At 33.9% G+C, this 12,087-nt stretch overlaps 2 protein-coding genes across 3 annotated transcripts in view; one reads left to right on the top strand and one right to left on the bottom strand.

Moving 5' to 3' along the window:
- Positions 1-12,087, top strand: part of LOC147071602 (uncharacterized) — a 144,886-nt gene that overhangs the window by 129,774 nt on the left and 3,025 nt on the right. Inside the window, exon 3 of the mRNA XM_085947978.1 lies at positions 11,922-12,062. Coding sequence (XP_085804104.1) covers positions 11,922-12,062 — 141 coding nt within the window. The remainder of the gene's footprint in view (positions 1-11,921; positions 12,063-12,087) is intronic.
- The window catches only part of LOC147071603 (uncharacterized), a 336,535-nt gene that overhangs the window by 19,038 nt on the left and 305,410 nt on the right, over positions 1-12,087 (bottom strand). The window lies entirely within an intron of this gene.

A 12,087-nucleotide genomic window follows, 5' to 3' on the forward strand; every position in this document is an offset into this window, starting at 1 on the left:
TACTATATATATGCATATGCCATTAGTTTTAGTATTATGGTTAATCCAGAAAAGGTGCAGGTTGCATAATATATAGGTAGGTGAATAAATTAAATAACGATAACCACTAACCACACTAAGTACACATTTATTAAAAAAAAAGAAACAACAAGTCAAGTATTCAAACTCCTTTAAGTATCATGATCACAGTTTTTACAAACACTATATACACATTTGCACAATGATATACATGTCAAAGCCGATTTCTTATAACTACGTGATAATGTACGGCAGTTAGAATTACATTTGCATGGTTTAACTAAATAATTTGGTAGGGGTTCATTCGTCATTTGTCTTGGATACGAATTATTTTCTCGTAACTCATAGTCAAGTTGTAGGACATCAAGAGGGTCAAATAGTGGATCAGATGAGCTTTTCCATAAATAAACTTATGCTGAAGCATTTAAACAGTGTAAATACAATGAATCATATGTGCATATCACTCTTGACAAATTTAAACTAAATCCAATATTTTGGGAAATAAATTTATGTCGAAGTTCATCCGCTGTTGTTTTTTGTTTACATAATAAGTAAGTGCAAACTTTTTCCAGGTCTTGAATCTGCCGTGGTCTCCAACAAACCATTTCCTAAAGCTGAAAGTGCATCCTGAACAAAACTCATTGACGAGATGGTTAAAGCTTGTTTCGTTGTACATATGCGGCTAGTGGTGTCGCAGCCGGTTAAAGAATGTAATGCTGGTATAATATTACAAATATTTTCGCCAAGAGATTCAGCTGCCAAATGGCATTCTAAAACATGAAATTTCTTCTGAGATCCCTCAAACCATAATCCATGGCAACCAATAGTTGCAAGTTTATTCCAGAAATTAATGCCTAAAATTAAAACATCTGTATCGGGACTGTGATAATCTCCAAATTTTGCATTTTTACAGCATGAAATATATGACAGAATATTCTAGACTCCAGAGTCTTCTTCTAAATGATTTTGATTTTAAATCAATGGCGTCAGTGAAAATTGATCCCTGCAATTTAAACCATTGTGTGGGGTCGTCAAATTCACCACAACGTACAGCTCACTTTTTCCGTTGATTTTTGCAAATGTGGGAGCATTTTTGCAAATACATTTAACAAGCTGTAATTTATTTTGAGGGCTCACAAAAAAATCTTTGCAATTAATCCACCACATACCTACTACATACACTAAGGGACAATCTCCAAGGCTTAGATATTATAAGCATTTACACTGTTTAAGGGCTTCAGCACAAGTTTATTTATGGAAAAGCTCATCTGATCCACTATTGAGCCTATTGATTTCCTACAACTTCTAACAATTATGAGAAAATAATTTGTATCCAAGACAAATGACGAATGAACCTCTGCCAAATTATTTAGTTAAACCATGCAAATGTAATTCTGACTGCCGTACATTATCACGTAGTTATAAGAAATCGGCTTTGACACGAATATCATTGTGAAAATGTGTAAGTATTGTTAGTAAAAACTGTGATCATGATACCTAAAGCAGTTTGAACACTTGACTTCTTGTTTCTTTATTTTATTAAATGTGTAGGTACTTAGTGTGGTTAGTGGTTATCGTTATTTCATTTATTCACCTACCTATATATGCAACCTACACTGTTTCTGGATTAACCATAATACTAAAACTAATGTCATATGCATATATATAGTAAAGAAACCAATTTAGGTGATTATATGCAAAAATGCTACTAAATAAAATAATTTAAGCCAAGAAGGGTCCTAAGAATCGATAATTTTGAACACATTGCACTACCCGCTATTTTTATTTTGTCAAACGGGACGGACCGTTCTACGACCATGCCGATGGCATGGTACAATTATTGCATTTTCAATCAATCCCTGATTCGGTCATGGTTTTATTGAAGAACTCAGAACAATTTTTGGTGGGTTATAAGAAAAAAAATTAAAACCTCAATAAAAAAAAATTGACCACTAATATCGCCTGGCAACATCGACTTTATGTATCTTTGTGACCCCCAAAACCTATTCCAATAATTGTCATAATGCGTTCCGCATATTATGTATACGAAAAGTCTATGGGATCCTGCACTAATATAGTTACATAAGGGCGGTGATCATATTATGTCCTTTATTTAAATGACAGTCCTTTGTTTGAACATAATGTCCTTTCAATTTATTTTATTCAAAAAAAGTCTTATAGGCACTAATAATTGTAATAAATAAATGTTAAATTTGGTCCAAAGGGACCAAAGGTACATCGAATTAGTTGCTGACTACTGGGTCTCACCATTGACGATGACTAGTTTCATTAAGACAACATATTAGTTTATGTTTTGTGCATTGTTTTCAAATCAAAATGATAATACATATGTATGTTATGTTATAATTATTACCTAAGTAGTAAGTTATTTATGTATTTATTATTATTTATGTAGTTATTATTAGTTAGTAGGTACACAGTAGGTAATTAATTTTGATTATTATTAAATTTAACTAAATGTTTCAATTATCAATGTTTTCATATACCTATTATGTAGGTAATTCATTTGTAGAGGTCGTTAAAATTCAAAGTATAGTATGCCGATGCCAATACAAAAACTGCAATAAAAAAAATCGTAAAAAATTCATTTCGCAGAAATGCTCCAGAACTGTAATTTAAAACGTTCTAATAATTAGTCTGGCATTTCTGCACCGTGACTAGTCGAACCTTTTTCAATCATAGTTTTAAAAACACTAACTCCGATTAGGTTTGTAATATGTAGGTATAAAATATAAATGATAGCGTCTATGAAGGTCACGGGTTCCCAACCTATTGGTCATTATGACCTCCATGGGGTTGTCAACTACCCACTGAATCAGTGGCGAAGACTCCATACTAGGCGATTATTTGAAGCCTACCTTCCTAAGAAAAATATTTTTTAATTGCATATTGACTTATTTATATAATCACTTGATTATATCTATATTCTATAAAATAATTTATTTTGCCAACGAGAGATGCCGTATAATGTATATGTAGGAATGTATTACACAGATAATTACAAAGCAATTTACAAAGGTTTTAAAAAATATACCGTAGCGCGCCATCTGTCTTGACGTAAATAAAGGTCGGATTATGTTTCTAATAATTCTCAATTTTTTTCATATTGACTTTACGTCACGTAGCACTGCCAAGTCTATCGAATTGTATGAACTTAGGTAAGCTCCGATCGCAGAGCCTAAAACTAAATAATTAATGTATAAATAAATGTTTTAAAAAAATACGTACTTTAAAGTTTAAACTGATCGCTTGATCTGATTTTTATGTCATCAGTGAGTTTTTGAAGTTTCATTAAATTAGTGTGTTGTTGTCATTAGTGTGTACGTATTCATTAGTAGTAATATCATATTATCTTCTTATTTCTCCTAAGTAGGTATACCTGACAAGTGTGTTCTTTTTATCAGATCTCCACAGCCTACCTGTTTCCAAAAGTCACCCTTCGCCACTGCACTGAATAGTAAACTGAAAAATTATTGACTGTGTCTGTAATGTAAAACGCAATAGGTAGTGACACATCTGCTTATGATGAAACGCAACATATCGACTTCCCTGTCGAAGCAACTTAATACTTCTAGAACTCTGCACATGCGTTGTATAAAAAAATATTATAATTATAATTTTGATATTTATATTGTGTAAATAAACCAATTTACCATAACAATGTTCATCCTGACATGACCATACCCCCCAGTCCCCACCAAAAACATACCACCCTTTCTCTCCTGCGATTCTATACCGCGTTCCACTTGGTCAACAATAGTTGTGACCGAAACATTCGTTCATAAATAGGTAGGTACACAGTCTGTAGTTTATGAATTCAACATATATTACATGGGTTCTTGTAAAACAAATAATACACGTAAGTAGGTATCTACCTATTAATTAAATTGGGATTTTGAGAAAAAAGGTTTACAGTATTAATTGACCAAAATAAGGAACTTTCATTCATTGTGTAGGAAACATCGTTAGGTATAAAAACAGTGGCGCTTTTCGTAACAGGCCCGATGAACTGACTGGTTTGGAGGCACACTACGATAAGTACCTAAATCACAATCGCCCACGTTCATGAAAACTAAACTAAAGATTTTGTGACCTACATATACGTATTAATAAGTATTCTTTAATTTTAATTTTTAGTCTTGATTTGCTATCTTTTAGCAACGCACGATCTGTCTATGCCGTACACTCACGCGACGTATACTAATTTTAACATTGTTGAATGATAGTTGAGCGCTTTTCTGTGAAATCCAAATCATTATTATAAAAAAAATAACATGATTAAGTAGATAATATGTGAGAAATACCCATTTTTTTAAATTTTGGTATATTTTTACAACTGGTTTAAACTTACTGGGAGGCCTCCATTTAAATTTGATGACGAATCGCCTGCGTAATTTGCGTCAAAAAATCGCCGAAAACGAGAGATATTGAAAACGACTAAAAACTTGCAATGGTATTTTTAACAAAATGGGTGTAAAAAAATCCATCAAAGCACGAAAAACCGATCAAAGTGTATTATATATTTATAATTTTCGAAAGGTACATAGATACTACACGTCATTTAAAAAACCCCCTCTGCCTTCATAATAAATAACGTAGTATGGTCACCCAAACTCTAATATGATTCAGTTTATGTATTATTTTTGATGATAATATCTTCTTATTAAAACGAAATACAATAAATTAGTTAGGTATGTAAGCGTTTGCTATTCATATTCAGTCTCCTTACCTCATTACTATGAGTCGGAGGCCGTAACATCCATCATCAATCTTTGAATGATTTTATCATGACAGTTTTTGTAATCGCCAAACTTATGAAAGTTTCGTCGCTCCGGGAGAAGGTAAACAATTTTAACAATGCGATACTTCCACAGCCAGCCTACAGGTGGATTTTATTTTGGCCCGTCCCAATCGGTAAGGGAGTTGTCTTCATTACCGACACCTTGGAAAAAACGGCTTGTTAGTGTTTTGCGACGACGTGAATGCAATGTCGAAATATGTAACTGTCAATTACTGGAAGAATGATGACGTTACATGGCAATAAAAAAACAAATTATTTTCCGGTACATATTGATATTTTACACCGCTGAAAATTCCTTAATTGTGTTCGCACGAATTTTATAGGTCGGTAAGTACCGCATTACCAGTGGTTTCGCAAAGACCTGGTAGGTATGTAAGAATCTTATTTAGGCATGGTCCCAATATTTAAGCTAGATTTGATATAAATAAAAAGGATTTCAAGTTATACACATTTATATATATTTTTTTTTAAATCGAAGTTTTTTAAAATAGATATAAAAAATATTAAAACTATGAATTTGTCAAAAATCTAAACGGTAAAAAATTGAAAACTTAATAAAATAATTTTTGGATTGGATTACGGAGTTCTTCCGAAATAACTTTTCATACAAAACAGAATTAACTGAAAATGAATTCAATTCTACTTAAAGATGGCTAAAAGTATTTTAAAAAATGCACTGGCATCGTGTTCTGATATATTCTAAAAGTTTCAAATGTCTGGCTAGTCGGGAAAATCGATTGCAGGATTTGTACCGGATAAACAACCACCGGACAAATAAATAAGAATACGACCTAATAAAAACGTTGTTAAATTATGTAATAATAACGTAACCTATTCCTATATACCAAATATGTGACAAATTCTCATGTTTTTTACAATTATAAGTTTATCTTTGACTTTAAAAAAATCTTTTTAATGTTTTCAGATACATATTTATTAATTAATACAGTTGAAATTGTAAATTATCAAAAAGAATTCTCAAACTGCAAATGTCGTATTTTTCCGTTAGGTTCTCTGTTGGCATATAGGATCCCCCTTAATTTCAATTTCAATTTATTTATTTTTAACATATTGTGGACATTACAAATTATAAGTTTAAGACGTTCACAACATGACATTTAGAAACAAAGGAATATAAAACAGGATTACATAAAAAAAGTAGATCAGTATAGAGATAGATAGTAAGTTATTAAACAGTAGAAATGTGTACATACAAAAAATATATATTAGATAGGTACAAAGAAGTACCTAGGTACACGGGATGAGTTAAGCAGACTCTCTAAGTTAGTTAAGTCTCTTTCATGTTAGTTGCAGTGATTTGGGTGTAATTTGTGTAATGTTTAATAAGAAAGATGTATTTTTTTAACATCTTCCTATAATTAATTAGGTAATAATTATTGTATGACTAGCTTGAACATTTTCGAAGCCTTCTTTTTAAATATTCTGACGAATCGACTGCATTATATGCATAAAAAATCGCCACTGACTTTCCTTTACTCTTTATTATGAATGGTCAGGAAATATTTACCTCCATTTTTAGCCAAAGATAAATTATCCAACACACATCGATTTATTGCATGCCCTTGTCATTTTAATTAACATAATATTGTGTCACGTTAATACTGAATGTCCCTTATCTCTCACTCAATTATGGCGAACTGTCAGTGTGCTTTTTTGTTGATTTGTTGAAACAATAAATTTAACGATGTATTTTTAAGTCAGTACCTACGTGGTCATTATTAATGATTACATATTAATTTTTAAAACACACGAACATGTCACTGTTTTTTTACTATTCCTTCACTTCGTTTGTAAGCAGAATTGTGCAAGGCGTAAGCTTAGATTGATAGGTACCTACTTACTTAGCTTAACGAAATATTATTAAAACAATATTAGGTACATAATAAAAGATATAGATTCTACAGTATAAATGTGTAAATACAAAAAATTATATAGGTACAAGGAAGTACACCAAATGAGTTAAGCAGACCCCATTTTAAGAATTTATAAAATAACGTCCACCTATACTCATCCTCACGTAGATGGAATATATCAACATCCGAAGCGATTTGGTTGAACAGAGTTATTGCCCTCCCAATTGGCATCACCAATGGCAGGTTACTTCTGCTCCTCGGGAGAACAAACAACTGATGCTCCCGATTTCTAAGATAGTTATCAGGGATACACAAGTCAATACTACCAAGAATGGCAGAGTTCTCATTCACACCACGTATAAGTCGATAAAAATACGTATTGATATCTTCTAGCACTTAAACTACAGTATGTAAGCATACATAAGAGAAAGTCAGTTGGATAAAGCCACGGATAGTAGATATCCATATAACCTCAAATAAACGAGTCTCAAAAATTTCTTTTGAACTCGCTCCACCATATGGTCATATTTCAACTGATGCGGGGCCCAAACAATCGACCCACTCTCAAGTCGGCTTCTCACTAAGGAATTATAAAGAATTTTTAATACAGTAACATCTGAAAAGACCCGGGAAGTCCGCAAGACTAAGCCCAACATTTGTAGCGCCTTTTTACAAATGATAGAATACAATCACATGGTTACGGTAGGTACCTATAGGGTACAGGGTACAGGGTACAGGGTACAGGGTACAGGGCAGCTGTATTGTATGAAACAAAAGATAACAAAGTCAAAATACCTACTTGCCATATCGCCCTGGAAAACGTATTTTGATCTTGAACGGCTTGAACCAATAATAAAACAACAAATAAATCAAATCGAGAAGGCTCTAAAAAAACCAATTAAACGTCTATTTGTAATAATACTAATAATTCTCAATAGTGGTTTATTGCCAGTGTTCCCAACTGTCATTCATAAAAAGTATGTTAGATATGTAGGGTCAGTGGCGCACCAGGGGGGGGGGGCAGGGGGCCTTGCCCCCCCCCAAAATATGAAAATCATCAGAATGATTTTACACATTGAAATCGAAAGCCAATAAACTATACCTTGGGCTTAGACAAACAACACGGCAAAAAATGATTTGTAATTCTCCAGCACCCTTTTTAGTAAAATTTCTTAGATTTTAATTTCTAACACAAAAATTTCGAAACACTAATGTCAGGTTTTTTTAGAAACCCGTTCCCTAATGAAATTCTCGGTGTCCACCCGAATTCCGGAGTGGTATAGGTCATGGCTGGGGAGGGTTGACAGGGCTCTAACCTGGGGGCCCGGGCTGTGGGGGGCCTGGCGTGTCGGGTTGACCAGATAAATGAGATAAACACACATCATAAATTAGCTTTAAAAGTAAAAAAGTCGCCTGCGGCGCTATTATACTTCATGACCATGAACATTTTCAATCATATAGTTGTGCAATATATTTTTTGATTATTATGTGTCGATTGTTTACAGCTCCATCATTTAAAGTAGATGTATTAAAAATCGCTAATAATTCACTGTATGAGTACCCTTAATTTGAACTAAAACATAATTTAAAAAACGTTAATGTAGTGTTTCACACTGCCGTTAATCTTAGCGGTAGGTAGGGGGGCCGCCAAATATCCTAGCCTGAGGACCCGTTTCAGGATGTGGGGACCATGGTGTAGGTACACCGATAATAGACAAGTGCAATAGACAAAGGGCCGATAAACGAGAAGTTAGGCTGTGAAGAAGAAAAAGATTCTATGGGACTAATTTACATTCTCCTCCTTGGGCCCCCCCCCCAATATTAAATCCTGGGTGCGCCACTGTATGGCGTCATTGTAATTCCATTTTTGTCCGCTCTACGGATAAGTTTTTGGGACTATATTTCATTGAATTAAGAGTAGGTACAAAATGCAGATTGTGTTTGTTAGTTTTTTTAAATTCATGTTACTCCTGCTTTACCAAACGTCCAAACCATAACAACCTAATAGATAAAAAATATTCTTCCATTTATACTCTGGAGATATAGAATATTAAAAATGATTACGATTTAATTTTATTATTCAATTTATCTAATGATTATGAGTAGGTATGATTTAATAGCATTTTTTGATATTTTTTAAATACATAGATAGTATACGAATATTGTTTATGTTTTGATTTGGTACGCAGGGTTTCATTGAACTTTAAAAACAAATACGTATTGAAAACAGACTTTAGTGTGCACTATGTAGGTACCTATTTTGGATTTGACAGCCTACCTCCACCATTCAACACTGACGTAGGTACCTACATTAAGCCGCATAAATTAAATATTTTATTTTTATAAATAATTGCAGGGCAGTGGTGATTATATAAGTATTGCAATAATTTTACACGTTAAATAGAGTAAGTATATTATTGTCTATTTTAGCTCAAAAAATAAATAGCTACTTAATTACTTTTGAATGCGATGTCGTACGTCGTAATTGTGAATAATAAAGTCTTGGGTAATAATTAAACTGTCTACGGACGTCATATTTTAGTCAGGCTCTACGCAATTAAACTAATTATTAGTGTTGCCTACAGATCCAACTGCAGTTACTCATCGCAAGAGCAATCAACGGTTAAAAAACTGCAAAAAGTAGAATTGCAATGGAGCCGTGGACTGCCTCCACCGGACGTTGCATCACCCTTCTTCCGCGCTGCCCCCCGCCAATCGCACCGCTGGTTCGCTCGCCATGGCCACGCCTTCCAGCCGGCTATTGGAGTGAGCGATTCGTGTCTATCCCACCTCCGACCGGGCTTTTTTGGAACGATTACCCGTGCAACCTGCCGCGCCGTAGCTATAACGACCGCTTACCTGTGCTGTGCCTACATGCACTATTAAATTGCACACAGATGCACAACCATCGACTGCAGCTGGCGGAGTAAGCTCGTTTCGTACTGCCCCGCTGAACGATATCCTTGAAAAGCTTATCCCGAAATGCATAGAATGCCGAGTGCATTGCATCGAAATATAAGTGGAGAAGGGTGACTTTTGGAAAGAGGTAGGCTGTGGAGATCAGAGAAAAAGACCACACCTGTCAGATATGCTTACCGGAAATAAGAAGATAATATCTACGATATTACCAGGTACTGATGCATAGGTACACACTAATGATAACAACATGCTAAATCGAAAAAATTTCAATAGCTCAGACTTTTTTTTTTTAATAATTATCTTAATATTAATTATTAATTAATTTGGACAAAACTGCAGTGATTGATAATAAATAATATTATGCGCAAAGATTTTAGGCTTCGCCTTTCGAGCCTACCGTATTGCATTCATTTCTGTAAACTGGCCTAAGGTCACGTGACCTGACGATCATACAAAATAGATCTGAATTCCTAACAAAATAATCCGTATAAAATACAATTTTGAAGATGGATGGCGTTGTCGCATATTTTTTAAATTATATATTTTTTAATTTTATTTTTCATTAGTTCTGAGGCGTTCATAAACATAATACAAAGGCCCATTTATTCGAATACAAAGGCCTCATATATTATATCGAGCGCGACACCGGTGTCCCGTCTGAAACGGGCCTAACGAGTCTTATCGCTACGATTTTAATAAAACAAACATTTATACCCACTAGCTCATTAAGTCGGTATGTATAACAAATTAACAATAATTTCTATGGTTTAGACTAAACACGAAACAATGAATCTTTTTAGCGATGGTGCCCACAGACGCGTCGGGCGCGCGAAGTCGGCGAATGCAGTGTTTATTCATAACCATAATCACACGTCTCTTCCCGCGCATTACCCTTCACCTATGTTATAAGCGGCCCAAGCAGCACAAAATAAATATTATTACAGCGCCTCTCATAACAAAGCAATAAAAATATTATATTATTTCGGGGCTTGTAATTAAAATTTACGACGACATTCTTCAACCAGCGATAAACTGAACACGCAATAAAATAAAACAATGACTTCTCTGTAATTAAATAATTGCTTTCCGCCCGTCGATCGACAATGCCTCGCGCAGCGTGTTTTTGCTCGCTGTGGTCAATGAATGGACTCCATTGTATTTTCTTTCATTCGTATCGCCGAGAAGCGGTGATTCGCGAAAAAACGATGGTTCATGCGGCGCGCGCGTATAATGCGTCGCCATATCCAGTGGGCGCTGGCGTATTTGATTACGTTGTATTTTCAATGATTTATGCGCCACTTGTAGAAATTTTGCGCGAGTGCGGCGCCTGACGCGTTCTGTGGGCACCATAGCTTACGTTCACACTGGTTAGAAACATATTAATGGGTTACGTTACAATAACTCTAATCAATAATCACTGTAACACTTAATCAGTAATCGCCTCGCAAAACAAACAAGTTATTTACTTAGCTGTATAAAGTGACTCGAGAACAATGCATGCCATTGTTTAATAGGTGAACATAAAAGTTCTTGTTTTAAATACTTTAATAACATAACAATAGAGTATAAAACATAATATTCATTATTTATTTTTATTGTTACAATGGCATAAGTACTTATTGTATTAGTTATACCTACCTGCCTACACTATTTTAATAGGTACCTATGTTGACGATTGTTTAAACCAGCACTGATTTGTTTTCACGTACTTATAATAATAATATATATATATGTCTATGTCATTAAATTTATTTCTATATATTATATGTACCTACCTGGCGTGCGGTGAGGTTTGCTCGTGGGCCTACTGCTGGGAAAATTCATGTAAATCAATTATTCACTACATTTTCAAGCACTTTGTGGTTCTCATTTGTAAAATATAGATATTTTATGAAATTAAATTAAAAATTACGTTGTGTAGGTATATTATGAAGTAGGTATTAATTGAAAAAAAAACACATTAAATATAGTGATACACATATTATTTGTTTCATTATTAGGTAGGCGTTATTTTCATGGAAAAACTATTTAATGCCATGTCCCTATCCACGTACCTACTTACCTATTAAATGTTAATTTCTTAAATATGAAAATATTTTTGTTTTTCTTCTTTCAAATCATTCTTTCTTCATTTAAACATAATTTCCAAAGAAGTAAAATAAATGCGATTGCACAGAAGAAGTGGCGTTTTTATGTTTTATTTTCAATTCCTATTATGGTATGCGTCAAAGAATTGCGTGAGAAGATTGTGAAAAATAAAATACTAAATAATGTTTTCTTTTCTACAGCCTCACTGGAGACGCTGTTGGAAAATTGCCATAAGCTACTAGAAAAATTTCACTACTCGTGGGAAATGATGCCACTAATGTACGCCATCCTCAAAGACGCACACAGCGACTTAGAAGAAGCTTCTAGAAGAATAGACGAGGGTAAGTCACCATGAGCATGATATCA

This window comes from Rhyacophila brunnea, unplaced genomic scaffold, assembly GCF_057557595.1.
Source record: "Rhyacophila brunnea isolate RB1 unplaced genomic scaffold, BYU_Rbru_1.0 scaffold_20, whole genome shotgun sequence".
Classification (NCBI taxonomy): Eukaryota; Metazoa; Arthropoda; class Insecta; order Trichoptera; family Rhyacophilidae; genus Rhyacophila; species Rhyacophila brunnea.